General features: G+C 36.2%; 2 protein-coding genes across 9 annotated transcripts in view; one reads left to right on the top strand and one right to left on the bottom strand.

The window, feature by feature from the left end:
* The window catches only part of LOC120493659 (low density lipoprotein receptor adapter protein 1-B), a 40,188-nt gene extending 21,564 nt beyond the window's left edge, over window positions 1-18,624 (top strand). The window contains exons 2-10 of one of the 5 annotated variants that reach the window (XM_039692389.2): window positions 469-611; window positions 1,565-1,677; window positions 9,778-9,892; window positions 10,203-10,275; window positions 11,414-11,494; window positions 11,594-11,712; window positions 12,441-12,475; window positions 15,389-15,445; window positions 16,473-18,624. In XM_039692389.2, the coding sequence (XP_039548323.2) occupies window positions 469-611; window positions 1,565-1,677; window positions 9,778-9,892; window positions 10,203-10,275; window positions 11,414-11,494; window positions 11,594-11,712; window positions 12,441-12,475; window positions 15,389-15,445; window positions 16,473-16,569 (833 nt within the window). In that variant the 3' untranslated portion in view covers window positions 16,570-18,624. Of the gene's footprint in view, window positions 1-468; window positions 612-1,564; window positions 1,678-9,777; window positions 9,893-10,202; window positions 10,276-11,413; window positions 11,495-11,593; window positions 11,713-12,440; window positions 12,476-15,388; window positions 15,455-16,472 lie in introns of all 5 variants that reach the window. The other 4 variants (XM_039692391.2, XM_039692392.2, XM_039692393.2 and 1 more) reach the window with 4 other exon arrangements.
* The window catches only part of fndc4a (fibronectin type III domain containing 4a), a 55,619-nt gene continuing 36,275 nt past the window's right edge, over window positions 5,703-25,046 (bottom strand). For 3 of the 4 annotated variants that reach the window (XM_039692397.2, XM_039692394.2, XM_039692398.2), the window contains exons 5-6: window positions 24,193-24,326; window positions 19,058-19,825 (exon numbers count right to left, since the gene is read on the bottom strand). In XM_039692397.2, coding sequence (XP_039548331.1) covers window positions 19,784-19,825; window positions 24,193-24,326 — 176 coding nt within the window. In that variant the 3' untranslated portion in view covers window positions 19,058-19,783. Of the gene's footprint in view, window positions 5,832-19,057; window positions 19,826-24,192; window positions 24,327-25,046 lie in introns of those variants that run through there. The other variant, XM_039692396.2, reaches the window with a different exon arrangement.

The raw sequence follows: 25,046 nt of genomic DNA, 5'->3' as shown, positions 1-25,046 counted from the left end.
GCTTTAAATAGATTTTTGCTTCAGAATTGCACTAGCTGGGCAGTGGATGTCTAAGTTCACTCTGCATATCTTTCGATCCAGCTTTACACTACAGGGCTTTGTATTGGATTCAAATGGGACCGGAAAGCTATTTAAAGCTCAGTGTGTGGCACAGTTCTCCTTAAATGGGAATGAGCCCCACTTCTCCTAATGGAAAGGTGTGAAACCTACCATCTATGTTCAATTGGCGTATTTTTATATGAAAAACATATTTATTATTAATAAGTTTATTGCCTCAAAAAATTTTATTATTCCGTAATGGCTTAAAGGAATCTTTCCTTTGATATCCTGCAGTGTTAATCAATAAATCCACATTCAGCTTTCAGGCAGTTTGTTTTGAGCCTCTGATATTTGAACCGTTGAACATTCAGCTTGTTTCTTAAAGGGGAATTTCACTCTTAAAGGAAAATGTTTTATTTTGTGTTTTAGAGCTCCAAGAGAACTGGACGGACACCAAGGAAACACTCCTGGAAGGAATGGTGTTCAACGTGAAGTATCTGGGCATGACTCTGGTCGGACAACCTAAAGGAGAAGACATGGCAGCGGCTGCCATTAGGAGAATTGTAACCACGGTCAGTCATCAGAGGAAAAGCGGGTCAAGGGACGTGAGGATAGTGAGGAATGACCATGAGCCAAGTCGGCACAAAATCTTACTCAAATCCTTTTTATGCCTTTGGCAATTTGTAGTGGTATAAAATTTATATGTTGTCACATAATAATATACAGTATGATAGATATTATTATTTTATATTAATAATAATGAGCTACTTGAAAACACGAGAAGAACTTTGTAAAGAATTGATCAATGCTTCTCATTAGAATTAAACTGATTAACAGATCAAAACAGAAACCCAAAGCTTTTGTGATCAATAGTTTAGGGCTTCACACAGACCTTTATAGCAGTTACTTTTTGGTGATAAAATGTTGAACTGAACAAAAGAGTCAGCATTTCAGTACAGCCTGTTTCCTATTAATGTATACACAATATAGTTCTCTAGAAAGCAAATAAAAAAAGAGATTTATCTTCCTTTGACAGCACAAGCGAATCAGAACAGGACAACTTTCTCTCCAAATTGTCAAGACTGAATCCTTGAGATGAGTTTCATGTGTTTTAAATCAGTATTTACTGTCTCCTGGGAAAGGAGAAAGACCCTCCAGGTATACTTTGCCTGATTTCCTTTTGTCCTTGACGAGTCTCCCCCCCAATCCCCCCCTCTCTCCTGCATTTCAACCATAATATCTCCTCGTCCTCAGCCATGTTGGCCTTTTTCTTTCTGCAAGCACACTGCATTGATGTACCCGTGTTTTTATGCCAAGGCAGAAGATGAATTTTATATATCAAACGTCATCTCTTTTTAGCTCTCGTACCCATGGAGTTGGATTTAATAGTCCACACAGATTTCGCTGACCTTTTCTGGTTATTGTTCATGGTCAGTGAGTTATGAGTGACATTTCAAAGTTGACTATGACAAAGATGTTTGACCAGGGTTCACACAAATTGTTTATCCTTGTCAACCACATGCAGGCTCGGGCCAGTGCAAAGAAGTTTCGGAAAGTGACCCTCACTGTCTCCCCCAAGGGAATCATCATGTCAGACACAGAGACCAATGACCTCATTGAGGACGTTTCCATTTACAGGTATAAAACCACACCAAAAAACAAGGAAAAAATGAGCTACAAATTCGGGAGTTCGGGGTCTTTAAGTTGTTGTTTTTTTAATGTTTTTGAAAATTGGTAACAATTTACAGTAAGGTTTCATTTGTTAACATTCGTTAGTTAACACGAAATAACCATGAGAATACGTGTGTATTTTACGGAAAGTGTAGTTCTAACATACGTACATTTATTTACGTTTTATACACGCAGAAACAACGCATTTACTTACAGCACTAAAACGTAAAACATTTACGTATTGACTGAACAAAAACATAATTTATTTAAGTACGCACAAATTTACCGTCGTAAAAATTTGTACGTATTACTATTTATGCATATTAAAATTGTGGCATTAATGTATTGACTATATTGCGTTCAACTGTCTTATCAATAAAGTTTTCAGTCGCGTTTATTAATATAGTACTCATAAATATTAACATTTTGCCTTTTATCCAGTGATCTTCATCTCTATTTATCAGCAGTGACCGTTATACGTCAAATCCCACGATGGTTATGAATTCAAATTTAAAAATTGCGTCCTCAAGAAGCGCTATGTCATGTTTTACGGCAGTGATTTTAAACGCTCATTGGCTCTTCCCCGCTTCGTCACAGATTGCGACATGCCGTGTTTCAGACGGTGACAGTGTAGTACACTTGAAATGGAGAAGCGCACGCGCCTTCACAGAGCGAACCGAAGCCGAATTAACATTTTCATGGATTATTAACTTATATTTTGTACCTCATACAAAACTATTATAATACTGTCAGAAAGGACTGCAACTGCAACACATCATGTGAACGACTTTTTGGTACCGGTTTTGACATTTTCGCAAAAAATACATTATTGTGATTATAACGTTACTTGTCTGTCTGTTATGTTTTTCTTCATAATTGAAAGTTAGTCTACGTAGTTTTAAGGAATGGTTATGGGTAGGTTTAGGGGTAACTTAGGAGTAGGATTAATGGCTCAAAATATATTTTAATGCTATATTGTAATAAAACTGTCATGTCCTTACACATCTCTATCCATTACATTTTATCCTTTTTATATTCTGTATAAATGGGTATGTTTAGGGTTGGGAATAGGGTTAATGGATGTTACATTTATCTATATATAAAATGGTAACGTTAAATGGGAAATTATACAGATATTTTTTATGATATGGAATATACGTAAACTGTTAACGTTTTTGTAGCTGTAAAATCGTAACAATTTTACGTTTAAATGTTGCAGATACGTCCACATTTTACGTTTCAGCATGTATCCAAATGTACAAAAAAGTATGTTTTCTATCTTTGAAAATAACGTATTAATACCTACGTATTAACAATGAGACTGAAATAACAATGAACAATACTTTTACAGTATTTATTCATTTTTGTTCATGTTAATCTTAACATTAATAATTCTAACTATTTTAATAAATGGTGTAAGATATTGCTTATTAGCTCATGCTAGTTAATGCATGAACACATTTTTAACAAATTTAAACTGATTCGAAAGTTTTACCTATTTATTTACTCAGTAAAAACTGTAATATTGTGAAATATTATTACAATTTAAAATAACTTTCCTATTGCAATATATTTTCAAATGTAATTTATTTGTATGATGACAAAGCTGAATTTTCAGCATCATTACTCCAGTCTGATTCACATGATGAATAGAAAGTTCAAAAGAACAGTATTTATTTGAAATATAAATGTATACGAATGTAGCCTAAAAATCTTGCTGACCCCAAACTTTTGACCCCCCTGATCGAACTCTTTAAGGTGCATTGCGCAACATTTCATGTTAAAAATACCTGTTTTTCTAACCCATATACATGCTTAAACAATTGCCTGATGGGCTGAATGAGCCCTTCTCTGATCACTGCGATTGCTTCTATAATCCTGTACAGTTACAGTAAAATAAATAATTTGGGACGGTATTTGAAACTGGGCAAGACGTCATGCGTGTTCACTTAGTCAACTTTTGACAAAAGTAGAAGATGTATTCAAAGAGACCGGCTTGTAAAACGGCTCGCAAACTCCACGTAAGACAAAGAAAATAAAACGTTTGTCTAGTTCCACCAAAAGGACCAAATTGGAGTCAGACAGGCATCACAATAAGAAGAGAGTCAACATCGGGAAGGCTTTCAACAAATGGAGAGATCTCCGGTCTTCTCTAAGGCTCAAACGGGATCCTATACAAAGTAATAACTTATATTGTTCATGAACGTGCTTCCATAATAATACAATCATAAGTGGATACAATAAGCATATAAAACAGTTCAACATGGAGATAGATGGAAAGTTTTCTACTACCCCCATTTTCCCCTCACACACAAAATGTGTGTGTGAATTTACTCAAATACCTTTCCTTTTTGTTTTTAAAATGACTTGCAGATTTATAACTGCATTACCTCTGAAGACATTATGACTGTAACAAAAGATTTGTGCGACTGATGCGCCTTTGGTTATGAACAGCTCGTGTGAGCGTGCGTGCGTGTACGTGTGGTCCATAAGTGTGCACACCTCTGGTTGCAGTTATGCTTGTTGCCAGAGGGGGCATAGTTATGCAAAAAAAATTTAGAGTCTTGCGCAATGTACCTTTAAACATGATTTACTGTGTGATTTATGTATTATTTATAAAATCTGTATACATTTTATAACAATTATATTTAAAAACATTTGCATTGTATTTATGGCATATTAAATAATATTTTTGTCAAACCCAGCTTATTCAAACCGCATGAAGCTGACAAAGCATATCTTATTTTTAAAAGCCACTGAGTCAATTATTGCACAATTCACTCCCTCCAAATCAGTTTTTTTTAAAGATTTTTCTGTCAGTCAAGGTCTGTTGAACAACATGAACAATGGAGTGAGATCACTAACCAGTGAATCATTAACATTTCAGTGTGTCAAACAAATATTGATGCAAGATGTGACATGCTTGTATGGCATTCATACGTTTGAGAGAGTATTATATAGGCCTCTGTTAGAGGGAGGGCACGAGGGGTGCTTTAGAGTGCAGAGAACCCCCATGCTGATCCCCCTTATCATCTACAGCAGAGACACAGTCACGGGAATCACGCATCTCTTTAATCCTCTCCCGTAAAAAAAAAAAAAAAAAAAAAAAAAAACTTATCCCACATTCTTCCTACTGTCTCATTCTTTTCTCTATTCCTCCTTTCTCTCTTTCGCATTTCCTCTAGTACATAAGCCATGCATATTCTTTTACAATTTGTCTAATCACTTTTTTCTTGTATTCCAGTATAGCATTAAAATGCTATGTAAAGCGGCCTAAATTTATTTGAGATGTAAAATTGCATACATGTTTTTAAAAAGTTATATTATTATAGTATTATTTATTGTCGTTTACACTTAAAACTGTACAAACCAACATTAAAAAAAATAATAATAATTGAGGGATAGTTCCCCAAAAAATAAAAATTCTGTCATTATTTACTCACCCTTAAGTTGTTCCAAACCTATATGAATTTCTTTCTTCTGATTAACACAAAAGAAGATATTTTGAAGAATGAGTTGACAGACCCTGTTGACTTCCGTTATGGAAGTCAATGGGGTCCATCACTGTTTTGGCCACTGACATTCTTCGAAATATCTTCTTTTGTGTTCAGCTGAAGAAAGAAATTCATACAGGTTTGGAACACTTGAGGGTGAGTAAATGATGACAGAATTTAAATTTTTCAGTGGGTAAGTGAATTCAATTCAAGATACTGAATATCCTTATATAAAATTAAACGGGTAATTGAAGCAAAATACATTTATTTGAAAAGCAAATTTGGATATCATTTGAATGAATGTTTTTTTTTTTTTGTATATCATCTTTGTCTTCTTTTTTAAACAGTATTTATTTTAGGTTTACACTTTACACCAAATATAGTTACTGAATAGTCTTAACATAAATATATTTTGTTTTAATTGTATATATGCAACATGTTTTAATGGTTAATGGTATTGAAAACCAAATTACTAATTATTTTTTTTAGCAGCAGAGCATCAGGTCTGACAACAAAACACACTGTCCTTGTACCTGGAACTCCTCCATCCGTGGCACTGTCCTGCACCGCTCCCTTCGGAGATGCTCTGTGGGCTTCTGGCTATTTAGTGTGATGGCATATGGATTCCTGTGTAAGACAAGGAATTCTGTGAGCTCATGTAGAGGACAAACTGCTCTCCATCCATCGCACAGAGTTTCATCTTAATTTCATATGTCTGTATTATTAGCATGATCCAGGTAAAGCACACCTCAGAATAGAGAATACACCCTGAGCGATGGGTCTCATACAGCAGAATGTAATCAGTGTAGACTTTGATCATACAGCCTCAGTTTGACTTTCAAAGGAGGCTGGAGAATAAACACAAGTACCAGGGGACCTAAAAATCACAGTTCAGCCAGGATGCTATAATAAATGCTATTTCAACCCAGACCCTAAGGGGGTCTTGGACAACCATTAGGAGGGTGAAGCAGGGAATGGGTATTCTATGCCTTTTCATGAAGTGGTGGGGGTTTCAAAAGAAGGAAACATAGTGCTGATGATATGAATCCTCATCTTTATTCACTCCTTTGATCCCCCCTCCCCTGAATATACAAATAATGATGAAAAAAAACACAGCCATTCTATTTTTAGTAAAAAAAATAGGAGATGATGTTTTTCTAGGCTCAGTGGGAGCTGTCAGCTTTATTACATCAGAAATTGTAAAGGTTTGAAGGGCATTCTGGGTTTGTTTAATTTCCGTCAATGCTCACTGCAATTTAGGATGTGCCTTTTTATGCAAATTAATATCACTTTCACTACTGCCACTATACTGACAGCTTGTCTCTTGAAAAGAAAACATCTATACTTGTGTGCAAGACTTTATTTTCCTAAGCCACAAATCTTGCACAGTGATTTGTGTAATGAGATTCACTACGCTCCCGCATTAACTGTATGGGGGTTCATGAAAAGATTAAACCCCACTTTGCCCCCCTCCCCCCATTCTGGGAATGTCATATTCCACGGTAATGTGTTCAGCAAGAGAAGGGAGCCAGTAGGGCATCACTAAGGGAGCAATCTGTGCCACTGCCAATGCAAACAATGCCAAAGGCTATAATAAGCTCTTATGCTAGTCAGGGCCACAAGGTCATGTTTGTTACCCTTGAGTAGCTTATGTGGAGGATCCTATTTTATTTGTATTTTTTTTTTCTAGTTACAATGTACGTGGCCTGACTGGGACTATGTATTTGTTGAAATTTAACAAGCCTGTGTCTCTTCATTGCCTAAAGCAGAATGCATTTATGATAAGGCCAAACATACTTTATCTCTGCTTTCCACTTGGCCTGGATTCAGTTTCTTTGTGTTGCGGTCTGAGAACACATTGACAATAAAAATAAATAAAATTGCTCAGTAAACAAAAAGTTAGTATTGAGTACCTTTCATTTTAGACATTTACTTTGTTATTAGCTCCGCCAAAAAAAAAAAAAAAAAAAAAAAAAGATGATGAAAATACAAAGAAAATAGTTCAACAGCAAAATCATATGTTTCTAAATTGCACATCTTCCAGCGACACACAGGAGTGGTGTTACATTTCAAAATGATTCAGTGATTTTGATTTAATCAGTTGAGTGAATGATTCAGTGACTCACTAATAAAGACGTCACTTGTCACCACCTACAGTACTTGCATAACAATGCAGAAAGAGTAAATGAAAAATCCCTACCTGTAGATCTCACAGAGAAGCAGTGATACAAACACTGTTGTTGAACTGTATACATACTATATCATCTATAATGCCACTCAGCCAAACAAATTAGAGGACTGAAACTTACTTTTATATTTTATATGTTTGTTTTGTAATGCATTCAATTTCATGTATTGAGCTACAGTACTTTCAAAAAAAGTAAAGATTGAAAGGTTCATTTCAGCATAGCTGAGGTTGTTTGTGATAACACAACCCGTCTCCTCCTTTAATTCTGTTCAAAAAGGAGCTACAAACAAGCTAAATTCGGGCCATTTACCATTTCCTTTCCTCTCAGCTTCACGCTCTTCAATAATGAAGTTGTGCAATGCACCACAGACTGGAATAAATGATAATTCACCACACCCCCCCATGTTCAGAGAGAGAAAGGGGAGGGCGAATGGGAATAGAGAGTCTTGGGCATTTCTATTTAGGTCGTGCATCAGAAGTAGTGCACTAACAGTTGTAGAGGAAGTGAGATCAGAGCTCTGTCTTCCCTAATGCATCTCATTATTTCACACAAGCTCTTTTGGTTTGGTGCTCTAAATTCAGGTCCTTTCCCTAAAATGACAAAAAAGAAAGAAAATGAAAATGTCTTCTTTCTGTGGAACATAAAGTACAAAATGTTGAAGCTGGTCTTTTCCATTCTTAATGTGAATGGTGACCATGGTTATCAAGCTAAATTTGCAATGGTGAAGAACATCATCGGATTGACAAATGGCTTCAGAAGATTTAGAAAATAGTGCACAAGCGAACTTTTTAAAAATGTTTTTAAGTGCTTTGTGAAGCTTGGAAGCTATAGTGCCCATCCACTTCAGCCCATTCTCACCCCCAAGGCGTCACTTAACTGATTTGGACATGCTTTAATATCTGATGCTTTAGGCGCCCTTTAGCGTCAGTTAGATGACGCCCTAGGATCGCGTGTACCCTACCCCCACCCCACACCTAAACCTAACCGCGTCCTCTAATGGCGCTTTTCCACTGCATAGTACGGTACGGTTCGGCTCAGTACGCTTCGACTCGGTTCGGATCGCTTTTCGTTTCCACTGCAGTAGTACCCCTTCAAAGTGTGTGGGACTGATCGTTATTTGCGCGCGCCTCTACTGCCATGACATCATCTTAAAAGCGCCACATTTTCAAACCCACAACACAGGAACAATGGAGACTATCGAGGGGATGGTGTTCCTGATTCTCGGTATGTGGTTGTTTTTAACTGCTAGACGGAAAAATGTGTTTAAAATGAGGCTGATGGCAGCAAAACAAAAATACTGCTAAAAAAGTGTCTTGTGTCTCGTGTCGCAAATCCAATGACGCTAGTAGTGACGCTGGTAGTGACGATCCTGTCTGTCCAATCAGTGATCTGCAGTGTTTCACGTCACATTTTAGTACCGGTACGGTACGCTTGGAACCTAAACAGACCAGGTACCATTTAAAGCGACCTGAAGCGAACCGTACTGTACCGTACCATGCAGTGGAAAAGCACCACAAGTGAGACGTACCGAACCGAACCGAACCGTACCGTACTATGCAGTGGAAAAGCGCCTTAACTGACGCTTTCCTTTAGCGTCAGTTAGATGACGCCGTAGGATCGCGTCATGTAAGTGACGCTAAAGGGCGCCTAAAACGTCAAATATTGAAGCATGGTCAAAGGTGACGCCTTGTGGGTGAGAATGCGTTGTCCACTTTCATTTACATTTCTGCATTTGGCAGATGCTTTAATGGAAAAGCATTTTTTTCTTCTTCAGTTTTTGCATTCCCTGGGAACTGAATCCATGCTCTACTGTCTAGGCTACAGGAACACTTAATTTTATATGGAAGAGAGCAGTGTAAATATTCTTCAAAATATGTTCTTATGTGTTCCACAGAAAATAATTCATTTGGAACGATAATGACAATTACATTTTTTTTGGGTGCACTATTCCTTTAATTGCAGAAATATGTCTTAGTACAGTTCAACCATAGACTTTACCATCTCAGTTCTGTTTTGGCTTTGAATAGGTTTTTCATGAGTTTTCTTAGGGATCTGAGAGAGTACAAACCCATGTTACTTTTTAAAAATACTAATGTGTTCTCAAAAGGAATCATCGCGGTTGGTTTGCCATACTTTAATTGGCCATGCAATTATTACTGCAGTTAAAAGTTAGAAATGACTCAATAAATGAAAGAAGATTGTCATTGTCTCTGAAACTTCAAACAGCTTGTTTCATTGTCTGACGTTATTGACAGATTAAAAAAAAAAGAGTCATAACCAAGTCTCTGCCAGTAGATTATTAATTCCTGGAAATGTTATTTAATTTTGTATTTATGAACAAATACAGTCCACACTGAAAGGCTTTTATTTTTTCACCTCTGCAGAATATCTTACTGCACAACAGACAAAATTCAGGATAAGGTCTTTGCCTACGTCTCCCAAAGCCAGTTCAATGAAACTCTGGAGTGCCATGCCTTCCTCTGCCAAAAAAAGAAAATAGTAAGTGTGTTATCATGAACATATTTGGGAGCACACTAATATTTATTGGCCTATTTCATATGCACATTGTTTGTTAAAACTTTTCTATTTTTATAGTATTTCAATCCTTCTTCACCGCGATATGTTTCCTTATTATTAATTTTCCCTTTTTTTTCCACAACAAGTTTTTATGTGATTGTAATTGGTTGTTGTGCAAGCATAGCTTTTTCTCTTGACCCATATCTATAGCAGATATCTAACGCCATCTAGTGGACAAGAGCATCATTCTTCAGAAACCCTCTGATTTTGTGCGTTCATGTGTTTTCCACAGGCTCAGGCTGTGACTCTGACAGTTGCGCAAGCTTTTAAAGTAGCTCTAGATATGTGGGAAATCGCACAGGAAGGTGAGGGTTTTGTTCCACATTTGTTTAGGCTATACATGAGCCATTCCACCGAAAGGGTGACATTCTGTTCCCAGGACATTATATGTATAAAATTGCATGAAAATTAACTCTAAAATACATTTTATTATTAAGCAAAGTGTCATGCACATTAAGCTAACTAAAAATTTAAAACGTATAATTAAAAAACATTAATAAAAAATGTTTAACACTAAAAAAAAAAAAAATAGCATTTTCTGCATGTCCCAACTCTCTATCTCTAAACTTTACCATGAAATATTATGATTCAAATCCTTCAGAAATCTGATTTTTCTTGCTGAGTGACTTTATATCCAAACTGCTTTAAAATGAAAAAAAAAAAAAAACATTTGATATAATACTTTAGATAAAATACACATTTTAGTCATGTCCCCGGGTTTTCATTCAGTCCTGTTAGACTATTAAACGCTATTAGCATCAATGCTATGTGGCCATATGCCATATATTTAATAGCTTTTTGCTTAAAAACTCAATCCTGTTACTTTCAGTCATGTTACTATTTTTTTCTTTTTCTAAAAAAAATAAAATAAAATTAAACCACTATTTTTATCAGTTTTGTTTGGCCCATAATTTATACAATTATTTAATGAAATTATTCTAAAAATATTATAAGCTTGAGGCTTCGTTCGCCTTTAAAATTAAAAAATGCCTTTGTGTTTTTAAAAAAAAATCAAAATACAGTACACCTTGCCTCTAATAGTGATTTTATTGTCACAACTATCAATTTTTTGAACATATAACCCAGAATTTATTTTAAAATAAACACTTTCTTGTGGGGAAAACAAAGGAATTAATTGACATGCTTCTAAACTTGCTTTTTAAATGACACATGATTTTCGGTAACAGGGTTGAGAAAACATGCGTCCATATTCTGGTTAAACCTTGTCAAAAAATAAATAAAGTTGACTGAGATTGACCAATACACATTTTGAATAGTTAAATATGTGTAGTATTAGATTTAATATTGAAAAAGATCAAAAATAAAGTTTATTTTTGAAGAGTTACAACAAGCAAATGTCACCCATTCAGTGAAATGTCCCACATGGCACACGCTGGCATGGTAACAGAACACAAATATTCTGTCTTTATTTTTCCACTGCAGACAAAAGCAAGAAAGTTCGCACATGCTACTCCAGTTCAGACCCTGAATCTCAGCCTGAATCTGAACCAAACCGTGTTTCAGGTATTTATTGGTTTAAACACGCTAGTTTGCTTGATGTTTGTCTTAATTTGGTTAAATTCATGGGGAATACCCTTTATTTTCGTTCTTTACTTGTGTCAGAGGAAGAGAAGACCCGGGCTCTTATGGATCACAAACTGAGGAAGCCCTTCTTCCCTTCCTTCCTTTCACCATCTCCACGCAGCAACACCAGGAGACGGCCAATCAAACATGACTCTTGGGTATGATGTCATTTGCCTTTTTTTTTCTACCGTTCAAAAGTTTTGAGGGTCAGAGAATAGTGCTTTTCCGGGAGTCATTTTGAATTGTTTCCATATTATGTTATTAAATATGACTGAAATGCCAGGCAATCCTTTCTGATAACATTAAATCTAGCTTGTCTTTTGTCCTGTCTGGTGATCTGAATCCTTACTTTAATTAATTTTCTGAAAGAGTGCCACTATTATGCAGAGTATCCGCTCCAAAATGAAGGTCAGTTGTTTTGACACCATGCCAAAATAGGGAATTACTATATTGCCACTGGATAATTGCCATTATATCGTCAGTCAGCATGGCCAGGCCTGTTGATAAAGCACATGGTCACCACTAAGTGGCATTCTTTGCTTTAATGCCGTATTTATTGATTAAATGATCACTAGGCGGAGAGCTACCCGTACCGGATCCATCAAGCTCTCTGTCTGCACATCATGTTCAACCGCGCTTTGTTGATTACTTTTTTTTCAGTTGTGATTGTATTCTATTCGCTGTTCAGGCGCTTCTGAAACCCAATTAGAATATTCAGTCTATTGGTCTCAGATAATGACTATCACAGAGGAGACAGTAGCCTAGATTAAGTCTTTAAAGCTTGCTGGTGCTGATGTTATTTAAGTTACTCTCTGGTTCTGCAGTTATGATCTATGTGATCTGTAATGTGTTTGCTTATGGTTATTGCATGTTCTCTCATTCTCAGGATGCGGAAGATAGCCTCGATGATGCGTTTTCAAGGTAAGTTTCTTCCCCTCTACTCACTTTTAATCACACATAAGCCGCACAGAAAACTGTCTGTGAAATCAGAGATTGTTCATTATACTGTATATTATACATTAATAGATACATATTCACAAAAAGAAAATAACTGACTTTGGTTTTAAAAAACACTACCGTTTAAATGTTTGGTGTCTGTGAGATTACTTTAATGTTTTTGAAAGATGTTTATTTGACCAGAAATACAATAAAAACAGTAATATTGTAAAATATTGTTACAATTTAAAACTTTTTTTTTAGTCATCTTTGTGATGGCAGAGCTGAATTTTCAGCGTCATTACTCTAGTCTTCAGTCACATAATTATAAGAAATCAGAAATAATTATAATATTCTGATTTGATGCTCAAGAAACATTTCTGATTATTTTTAATGTTGAGAAAAGTTGTGTTGCTTCATATTTTTTGAATATGTGTTTCTTAGAAAGTTAAAAAGAGCAGTATTTAGTTGAAAAATAATAATAATAATCTTTTGTAATAATATAAAAATCTTTACGGTTAATTTTGACCAGTTTAATTAATCATTGCTGAATGAAAGTTTATTGAAAAATCTTATTGACCCCAAACATTTGAATGGTGTACTGTATATTGCAGCATTTTGATTGCAGTCCAGCTTAGCAAATGTCTGAAAACAGAAAATTTCTTTGTTTATCTTTGTTGATTTGCTGCCCCCTTGAAATAAATATGCGAGTTTTGTAGCATTTGTCCATGTGTGATAGCTTCAAGGCCATATGCTAATATGGAATAATTTGTAAAATATTCTGCCTCATATAATCAGCTAATGGGTTTGCGCTTCCTCAGGTGTGATATTATGTCTCATAAAGTACAGATGGTGTGAGATTCGGCACACAGTAGGAGCACTGAACTACATTAACCATCGCATCTCTGGTTCCGATTAACAGACATTGTGAATCATTTTATTCTGAGTGTCTCTCCATACAGGGTTATTAGTATCAGTTCAAACAGAGCCCTGGAAATGAATGTAATGATAGTTTGGAGTTATTAACGTTTAGCAGCAGATGGAATTTAAAGTTCATAACTACTTCAATTCAAGCATTTCTGTGCACAGTTAAAGTTGGTACATTTAAAAACAGAAATACCAAAAATGAAGAATTTGTTCTTATTATCTAGATTAGCAGATAGTCAGTGGTACAGCAGGTGGGGTTTGGGGAACACAAAAACAAAAAAATATATATTTTCTGTGAAGGTGTGGATCTAGTTATAACAGCAGAACGTTAATAAAATAATCAAAATACTCAGAATAACAGATACCACACATTAACACAGCCAGAGTAGATAAAACACAACTGAAATGGAGAGATGGTTCTCACTGCAGAACATGAAATCCAGGGGGAGGAGTCGGATCCAGATCCAACTCCTCCCACTTTGCATACACCAGATGGTGTGTTCTATTATAGCCAACGAACCGACTAACGAGCCTCGGACATGACGTCGTCACATCCACACTTCAAGCGCTCTATTATGTTTTGCGCGTCCGAGTCGGAAAAGAAAATGGACGCCACCCGGAAAGCTGTTGTAATGGTAGCACTGGCCGAGTGCTGAAAACGTGATTTAGCACTTACATGAAAAAAAAAAAAAAATATTATGACTACATCTTATCAAAACGCAGCCATTTGAACTTGAAAATGTTCACTTCATTTCATGTTTTTCATAGCAACGCTAGCAACGTTAGTAATTGCACTCACAACAACCGATTCCCATACCTACAGGGGATGCAGTAAAACGAGTGATAATCGTCATTTAAAATACCAAAGCAGTTCAAAAACAATGAAAACAATTCATTCTTGGGTGGTGATGGCGCAGTGGATAAGACACGTCTTTGGTGTGAGAGACCCGGGTTCGAATCCACTGTGAGACACCAATGTGTCCCTGAGCAAGACACTTAACTCCTAGTTGCTCCAGAGGCGTGCGACCTCTGACATATATAGAAATTGTAAGTCGCTTTGGATAAAAACGTCAGCTAAATGAACAAATACGTAAAAACTGAAAGGTTTTTCCTTTGCTTTTTCACATACTGACAACAACGTTATCAAAATGATTCCTGTTCACAAAATCCACAAAAACTACTAAGACTGTTATACTGCCAGGCCAGTTGTTGGCGATGTCACTTTGTAATGAAACACCACCAGCCTAACATGTACATCACGTGTTCATAAATTCAGGTTCTTGTAGTTTTCACAGAGACATGGAAGCGTTTTCAAAAACTAGCACTTTGAAACCAAATTTCAAAAGTTTGAGTTTCCAGGCCCCTAAAACGCCACTGTCATGTAAATGAACAGCCAAAATGCATAAACACGTTTCCGTTTTTAATTGAAAACGGTGTCGCGTTAAATGGCCCAAAGATAACAGAGGAAACACATATCCTTATATAAAATCACAAACATCCGATGATTTCATTGCTAAGTGAGTTACAAGCATTCTTGTGCATAGGGATGTGCTTTCTAATAATATTGTTTAACTTGTTGAATCCATTTATTTTTAACCTGCCGATACATGTTACAAGTCTTTAAATGATTGCTTACCACATTCTCCGCCACTATAAAGTTATAACACCTGATGCCAATGCGTTACTACAGTATGACTTCATTGCTGGCATACAGCAGGAAAGAAACTGCACTCATCTTGCCAGTAAACTCCATTATTATAAGTAATGTAAGGGGCCAAAAAGTATCAGGATTCTTAAGTGATTCAGATGAGGTGAATCCTAATCAGCTCTTTTCTTTCACTGAGCATATAAAAAAACACTATAAAAATGTAAATAATAGATCTAGACTCCCACAAAGTTTGAACAGTGGCATGCTTGGGAGGAGGTGATGGTTTAATCATAGCTTACTGTCAGCATGTATCACGATTGTAGGTGTGTCTCTCTCTCACCTGCCATGCAGCAATATGGAGGTGGAGGAGACGGACGCAGGTAAGTGAGGTGAGAGAAACCGTACCGCGGAATGACATCCCTCGGTTTTCATCAACCATCACTAAACCTCAATGAGAAACTAATATCATACACTTCAGACTTAGTTTCCTTTATCACTGCCTGACAAGATTTCTGTTTCACTTAAACACAACAACTTACAACAGGGTTCCCAGTGAATTCCCACGACCTTTTGTGATGAATGTTTTTGCATTTATTATTGTTTTGATTCAGACTCATTCACTAATTAATCAGGTCTGAACGATTCGGTGAAAAGAACTCGTTTCACTCACAATTTCTCACTTGCAGAAGATTATAATCTACACTACCGTTCAAAAGTTTTTAATAAAAGAATTACTTTTATTCAGAAAGGATGCATTAAATTGATCATTTATAATGTTTCTATTTCAAATAAATGCTGTTGTTTTGAACTTTTTATTCATTAAAGAATCCTGAGAAAAATGTATCAGCATTTCCACAAAATATTAACTGTTTTCAACATTGTTTCTCGAGCAGCATATCATCATATTAGAATGATTTCTGAAGGATCACATGACACTGAAGACTGGAGTAATGATGCTGAAAATTTAGCTTTGCACAGGAATACTTATGACATTTTAAAACATTTTAATAGAAAATATTTCACAATATTGCTGTTGTTACTGTATTTTTTTATCAAATAAATGCAACCTTGGTGATGAGCCTAGTGAGATTCCTTTAAAAACATTCAAAAAAAATCTTACTGACACCAAACTTTTGAACAGTAGTGTACTGATTAATAGTTTTACAGCATGCATAACTAAATAAAGTTAAATTCCCTGACGTTTCCAGGTTTACGATGACCGTGGGAACCCTTTACAAGCATTGTTGCATGCGCATCTTTCACATCTTTCAGTGTATTTTTGAATTTAGTTTTAAAATCCAATTTAATCATTTAAATGAAGTTTTAGGAGTTAAAAAATAAAGATTAAAACAAGAAGGAAAAATTATAAGAAATATTAAAGATTACCCTTCCTGTTCCCTCAATCAGATTGGCAACATCCCGCAGCAGAACCGTGTCTGAGGATGCAGCTGTGAGTCCGGTAGAAGATCATCTCCTGTCCTTCAGCAGTGAGGACTCAGACTGAACACACACACACACACACACACACAAATCACTCTCACCAGCCTATCAGAAAGTGAAACTTATGCCTCAGCGATGGACTCACTCACACCACTGCCACTTAAAACAGCAAACAATACCACAAAAAAGCATCACAGACGTGCATGATTCAGCTATATAACTTTTGAATGCCAATGTACTTGCATTATAACACTATAAGTTCAGGGTAAGAACTTGACAATACAACATGTATGAAACCGCATGTTGTTACAGTATATTGTACTCAAGCATTTGTGTAAGTAGATTTGCTACCTGTATAATGTAAATCTTTTCAATGAATTGGTGCTATATTGTAGATACTTTGGTTGTTATTTAAATATACAATAGCTACAAACACTGTACTTGAAAGGGTGACCAAATGTACATTCCACAAAACTGATGTTTTTCCTTCAGCCCAGCATTCTTCAAGACTCCCACAGCATTCATCGGAAAGTCAGATTGCATGGTTCATTTCAGTCGAGTGCTTTGTACTCTCAGTAAAGTGTTACAGGATGTACAGTACTAGATCCGCATGCGTTAGCGAACTTTAGACGCGCAGTTACACACTCTAAACGTTTACAAATAAGTATGTACTGTAGAGCTGTTCAGGACTAACATGTGGGTTAGGGGACGTTTGCTTAAACAATCATTAAGAAATTATTTTCTGTCCCAGAAAGCAACAGTGTCGGCACAGATCCGACCCACATCTGGGCCGTGTGCACCAGATGTGGGCCGGATCTGGGCCAACACTATGTTGCTGTCTGGGGTGGATCAAGTAATTTTTAAATATTTTAATGAGGCCTCAAAACACATCAGATTTCTTTCTTTTTTAGGATCCAAACTATCACAGTATAAAAGCCTCTCACTATGGGCTTCCAAGTGTTACACTTATTATTATTATTATTATTATTATTATACATTCACATAAGCTTGTCATCAGTTAAAATTATTTTTAACTTTGTTTTAAATATATGCAACTTCTTAATTTGAGGACTGGACTGTTTTTTTTTTTTATGAACCCTCTTTTTTTATTTTTTTTTATTTTTTATAATTCAGCTAGACAATGTCACGTCACACAAATTATGTCAAAATCATCACTGATTTGCTTTAACTTTGGGCAGACAATCATCACACATTCATTTAGCAAAAATAAATGCAATATTCTGTCAAATAGAAACTGGTAAGTTTCTATTTGAAACTTAAATTCAGATTTAAGTTTGAACTTTGTAAGTGCTGAAGTAAAGAATATTACACTTTGGCTCTCAGAAATCTTTTCCCCATGAGTTCCATCAGTCTCTAGCATCTAGCGTTACATGTAATATACTGCCATTCTGCCCTTTTTAAGTGATATTAAACACAGAAATCTCTTCTTCATCATTTAACATTCCGTCTTAGAGCCTCAGTTGCTCTGCCAGCTTTTTTCTCCTTTGTGCATTTTTGAACATGCAGTATTTCTTCTCGACAATACAACATTTTTGTTTGTTACATTTTCTATCCTCCTAAAAGTGGGATAAGTTTCATTTAATTTGATAGATATACTGTAATATCAGTATATACTGTAGCTAAAGTTCTTAGTTCAGTTAGTGGTGTTCTAGTTATTTTGGTTAATCATATTGAAACTATCAGTGGTTTAATAATTAATGTTTGATTTGATTTGACTGCTAATTAATTTCAAATAATCACTGTTTTCTGTGGAAGGATTTGAGACACTTTCAAAGTATTTAATGATTGGAACAACCATAGTAAAACAAAAATATGTATATAATATCTGAAATGGTTCCTAAAATATTGTGTAGATTGTCTCTATAATGTGTGATTGTCTTTATAATGGGTTTTATTTGATTAATATTTTGTAAAGTAAGAAATCAAAGTTGGTGCTTTAAGAAAATCTATGCAATCTATGTTTTGCTTTGTACACATACTAATTTTATTATGTAATCATGAAACCAGAATGGAGCTCAAGAGGTAATTTGCATATGTACAGGAACAATTGGTTGATATTTAATTATGTAGAATAAAATGTTTGCTCAAAAACACCAAAGTGTCATATCTTGTGATTTTAGTAAATAGAAAAATTGCCAAATATTAGACCAAATAATATTTTTATATACTATAGTTCAACACATTGGGTTTCTATTTTGAAAATATTGTTCATTTGATTGATTCCCTAAAGTTTTATTAATATTAATTACTCTGAAATGTACTTTGCTTGGGGATTGACTGCACCAATAAATGAGATCCCACTCCATTAGCATGTTTTTGTTGAAACAAACAATATATAGGTTTCTGAATAGTATTTCTTTCATCAATTCATTCATTATCTTTATTAAAACTGATATGGAGAAAAAGATGATAATACAATCATCTAATTAGGAGAATAAACATGAGATTAAGAGCATAAAAATCATAAAATATGCATGCACTTTTCATCATGAGGTTTAGGGTGTCTTTATACTCTTAATAACAAACAAAAATTCAGTTAGGATATTGTTTTTTATTGTTTTTTTTAATTCAGTCAGGATATTGTTTTGTTTTGTATACAACACAGTGAGATTAGCAATTATGTACTGTACATTGTTCAGTCTGGCAGGGTTTTAAGATTAGCATGTAGTGGGCAGAAAAATGGGCAAATATGCATATTTAGAATACAAAAACAACTAGTTAGGAGGATGAAGAGATGACAAGCGGAGAGATTTGGCGTCAGTCTGTTCCCAATAATAAGCAGCTCAGACACAATTCCACTAGTTTTACTGGGTAATAAAAACAAGAGCACAAGCTTAATTTAATGACCTGCACACATCCTGTACACATCCTATCTGACTCAAAAGAAATACATGCAAAAACCAAACACAAGCTAATAAAGAGTAGAAACCCTGTCATACTGCAACAGTACCATATCAAAAATACACTTTCCTTCCTTTCTATACAAGAGGAAAAAATCCCCGATTTAATCGGATATATTGCAGGAAAGTTTTGGGTATTCTCCATCCATCACACAACACAGGCATCCAGTCATATACGCAATATGATATTTACAGTCCCGGTGGATTGCTTTAATATACGTGCGTATGGGTGGGCCGATATTGAGGTGTAGCTGATGTGCTGCTCCATGAGGATTCTTGACTGTGTTATGATGGAAGGGCCGATAAACCGTCATCCTGATACGGCGGATGGTGCGACTGACACCATCGAAACTCCCATCACACCTCAATGATGTTGATAGATGGCACAGACTGGTGGAACTGCAACAGACAGGAGGACAAAAAAAAAAACAGAAGAGTGATTCTCCTCCGAGGGGCCCGTTCATCAACGCCTACAATTGTTTTGGACATGATGGCTTCCTGGATGGATAGACCTCCACTGGATGTATTTGTAGCTTGAGATTTATGTATATATGGCTGTGAGCACTACAATGTAATGCACACAGAGACGAATGAACATCATTTTGCTCTGTAGTAGTGCAATATGTCGAAATGAAGGCCATTAGGGTCTTGGCGCAGGGGGTGACATCACATGGCCTGATATTGATTTTATCACACGTTTTAAAAGGGCTGATTTTTTTTTAACGTGTTTTAAGGAATAATGGTGGCACATAATGGAACGGCTGAAATGTGAAACATCTTTTCTTGCTTCATCACTTTGAATTTCCAACACAGAGAAAGTCACTAGTGCCAAGTGAAAAGCTACAGGAACATGAAGGCTTAAAGGCACCTGCTGGTTTTCCTGAGATGGTTTATCATAGAAGTAGGCCAGTAGCTCTGGCATTTGATCCAAACCACTTATTATGCTGAAAAATGTCTCTGATTCTAAAATTAAGTTTCATGCACACCATCTACTCAAACTGAACCCTTCCAAGCTCCTAAAGGTAATAAAATATGCTTTATTTCATTCTTCTGTAATTGTTACTCTATCAGGGGATGTTTTCGCGACAGGTAGAGATCCATCCATGTTAGATATAGATCCGGGTCACTAAAGATGGCACAATGCAGCGTGTTTCACGTGTTTTTTTAAATAGCAAATGCATCCATTTGTGCGCACATGGGCGTGCTGGTCTGAAAAGGTGTGCTCAGGCACATAGTTGGCGCTTTGCAATTTTGAGGCAAAAAAATAAACTGCCTTATTGACCAACTAAAACCTGTTTTTGTTTTTGCACGTTTCGCCCAAAACACACCCATAGCTTATTAAAAGAATAGAGACTACCCTTTAAGACCATGCGCCGACCATTTTCCCCATCGTTAAAGTCCCTGAAAAGGCAATTCTACAAAAAAAAAAATCTTTTTTTTTTCTTTTTTATGGCAAATTAGCAAACAGTAACACATACCAGGTAAGAAATCAGTGAGACACATCTACAATACAGAAAGAGGAAAGGAAAAAAGAAAAAAAAGAAAAAAAAAACATAAAAAGAACAGAAAAATACAAAACAGCCCCACACACTCAGACAAAGTGGTATATGTAGGCACACAAGATCCTTTCTTTGACGCAATTTGGTATTATCAGAATAGTTGTAGGGGATATAATAGTGACTTTGACAAGGTCAAATATATATATATATATATATATATATATATATTAGTATTAGTGGTGGTAGTATCAATGATAGTATTTATAATGATAATATTCATGACAACAATCGTAACATAGGCTCAATCTACAACAGTACTGACAATAGTACTATGGAAAAAAAAAATACTATATTTAATCTCATTGTACATCTGCTCTAAACTCTAGGTCAGACGACTGATCTAAAACTGCCAGTGAGTACAACCAACAGACCCCCCAGACTCAGACATCTCCCCTCGATTCCATAACTCCATTCCCCTCCACCGCCAGCAGCGACACCCAACCCCCGTCACTAACATTCTGAGCTACGTTGCGTTACAAAAAAAATTCATAAACACATTATAAATGTTAGAAATGTATTGCTAAAACATATTACAAAGACTTTGAACAGTGAAGTACTGAAATACGGAGTTAGACCGTTAAAAAGTTTTTCACCATTGCTATTTTCCGATTTTTTGGGCGGGGCTAAAACGGGGGCTCGATGACACACTGGAGCCCCTGAGCTCCTGGACACGCCCCTACTTGATGACACACTGAAGCCACTGCAGCTGGCCCCTCCCCTAACAATAGAGCACATTCACATCAGATCGCCGCTCAATCGCGAGCTACTGTCAGTACTATTAGTTAAGCCTATAGTTTGCTAGCTAGCTATGCCTTCGACGCGGTATGCGTAGGCTACTACCTGGATGTGATTATGTACACAACAGATCGGTGTTTTTATTTAAATTTCCTAAAAACGATCACATCAAGAAGAGGTGGATTATTTTAGTGAAGAGCCACCTTGATGGAGAGCTGTGGATCACTGCCGACACCCACCTCTTTAGTCATTTTACACGGGATAGTTTTATAAACTTTCGTCGGAGACAACTGGGATTCACTGATAATCCGCTGTTACTGGGTAATGGGGCTGAACCGACTATCTCCCGCCTCAGTGTTCATCCTCCCGTCCCGAAAGCAGTATTAGCTTATAATACCGTCGGCAGCTTTCCCGCAAGTGGGCGTGGTTTCACGCCCCCAGCTTTTGAGAGCAGAGACTACTGCTCATTTTTTAAAGATTTTGATAGCTTATTTTATGTACCTGCCAGCTTTTTTTATCATATAAATCATATCTTTTTTATCACATACTTACTTTTGACTTTACAGGGACTTTAAACTAGCAAAAGTGTATTTGGACACACTGCGCTTGCGCCGTGGGCTTTAGACCATTAAAAAAGGCCCTTAAAATTATTGTTTTCATAATGTAAAATTTCTTTGTTTTCTCTATCAATGTTTCCTGCACTGCTTTTCATTCTGTTGAATATTTAGTAGTACGGTAAAAAAAAAAAATCATATTTTACCTTGAGTTGTGAGTTTTTATTTAATCACAGTCTTTTTTTGAATTCAATAAAAATACTCTGTTCTGCAAAATGACAATAAAAGGTCTTCAGTTGGATTGTCCTTGAAGGCTGCATGCAAACACTAAAATCAACAAGCGTAGTCCGATTCATGAACTAATGAATCAAAAACATAGTGCAAAAAGTGTAGGCTTATTCTTATACGCCGTTTCTTTTAAGTACAAGTTCAAAAAGATAGCCATTTTACAACACGCCTGAGATATGCCTAAATTAATCAGAATCAAATAATTTCAAAAGAATCTGAAAATCTGTATCGAAACCCAGCCTGACTTATTTTTTATTCATAAACAAAAATGATTATTCTGGGACACTGACACACTTTCTCTAGCAAACCACTCAGCATCACAGTGAATTCTAGCATTGCCTGTGCAAATATAGAGTAAAGCTCCATAGGCTTAGTTGATCTTGCAAAACTTGTACAACAGAGAGCTACCCTGAAGCCTTTCACATGAGTCAGGGTTATGCAAGCCATAGTGTTCTCTCTCATCCCTCATTGCTGGGAGGTTTCATCCGACAAATAACAAAAAGGTTTGATCAATCAGTGGCTTTCTCAATTCCGCAGTTCCTGGGCAGACAATCTTTGTGAAAAGTGAGATGGATAGCAATCTAATGCTTTCCTGCTTTCTATCTTATTCTTTCCGCAGGTGTTAAAGTGATCAGGTTGTTTTTCCTTGTCCTCTTGGCTTGAAATGCTTATTCTACGCTTTTCATTTAGAGCTAATGAAATGTTTCGGGAAATGTAATTTCACCTCAATCTGTGTTTTGAAAACGAGGAATTGTGGGGGAAAGCACTGCAAAGGTGTTTTGCACTGCAATTAACTTTTAAACAGAGATATCTAATTTATAATCAGGTTTAAAATCTGTTACAGCACATTCGTTTAAAGGCTAATATTACATTTATTCATGCAAGGACGATATCCTTCGCAATGAAGAGAAATATTTTTCTGTCATGACAACTCTCGGAGTGTTTGGCATTGTTATAGATATGACAATCCTGATATGTTTGGTCTTTTCGGAATAGATCTGCTACGCTGCTGCAGAGCGAATGCTACTGCCAATACAAACACGACACACTGCTGTGTAAGACATGCTGCTGCTGTACAATATAGCATACATGAATTACCCATAGTAGATTTATACAGGTGGAGCTCGGGAGGGTGGGGGGTTTCTGAAAGCACACTGTACTGCTAAGGCAAAAGCTACCGAAGTATTTGAAGGTTGAGCAGCAAGCTCATTGGTTACCGATACGGCAGAAACCAATCAGCTGTGCCTACAGATAATGATGTGATTATGAACAAGTGAGTAAAAGGACCTATTAGCCAGCACCATCTAGAGTTTCATGACAGAACTTACGTGTTCAAATGTCACTATTTATGACTCTACATGATGAAGACATGTTTTCAAGCAAAATGAAATTAAATTTGACTTCATAAGAAGTCACATGGACTGCTTTTATAAGGGTTCTTGATCTTTTTTTTTGTTTGACATCCCTTGGTTTATCTTCAATTTCATTGTACAGGAAATATACTTGTTGATTCTCACTCTGTGTTCCATGTGGGTTTAGAATGACACAGTATGTGACAAACGGGATTTTCCTCTTTCTTTAAAAGGGACGTGTGGTTTAGACAAGACTTTGAGTTGAGAAAGATTCCCACCTTGCTCCGCAGTAGACCTCCGCTGTGGTGCTCTGGTGTGCTTCTCTCTGAAGATGGTTTTGCCTTCTCTTTGCTGTTGCTGGAATCGTTGTCCTTTATTATGTCATACTGCCGGCAAAACAAGGCAATTACGGCTGTAGAAACAGAAAAGAGAGAGTCGTCATACTAATGTAACTCTACAAAGCTCTGGAGAGACAAGACAGACTGAAAGGTCTCATAGAGCCACTGAAGCATCCAACCCTATAAGACACAAACGCTTAAGAACCACTAAATTGTAACCATGTTACCTCCATTTCACCTTTGTCTCGGCCCATTATCTTAAGTAGTTCAGCACTTTCAGCAAGAATACAACTCAAGTTTGAATCTTATAGGGTCAGTTTGGGTCAGTAATATACATATTTTTAAAGAAATTAATACTTTTTTTCAGCAAGGTTGCATTAAAGGGATTCTATGCAGTTTTTTAGCTTAACTGAAAAAACTCAGAGTTATTGAAATGGTTATACGTCTTCTTTCGGGTCTCTATAGCAGTGTTCATCATTCATGTTCATTCTTACATCCACCAACAAAACACCTCAATCGTTTAAGAGATATTCTTGTTTACAGCTGCTCCGGTGTCAAAACACTGGTGGAGTGTGTATGGCTTACTCAGGGTGGGTCTATGATAAAACTGCAGTGTCAGTCAACAGTTGTGGGAGGGGCCTGTGCAAAAGTCCATCACATTGCCCTGAATCTGGTAACGGCTTGTTCTGAGACAATGCTTATGATTTATGTGAATTAAAAAAAGCACTTAGCTTATTTTTATCATTATAGGGTGGTTGTGTACACACACATTTATATTCAAATGCCATTTAAAA

This window comes from Pimephales promelas, chromosome 13, assembly GCF_988280905.1.
Source record: "Pimephales promelas chromosome 13, fPimPro1.hap1.1, whole genome shotgun sequence".
NCBI lineage: Eukaryota > Metazoa > Chordata > Actinopteri > Cypriniformes > Leuciscidae > Pimephales > Pimephales promelas.
This window is presented reverse-complemented; position numbering and strand designations above follow the sequence as displayed.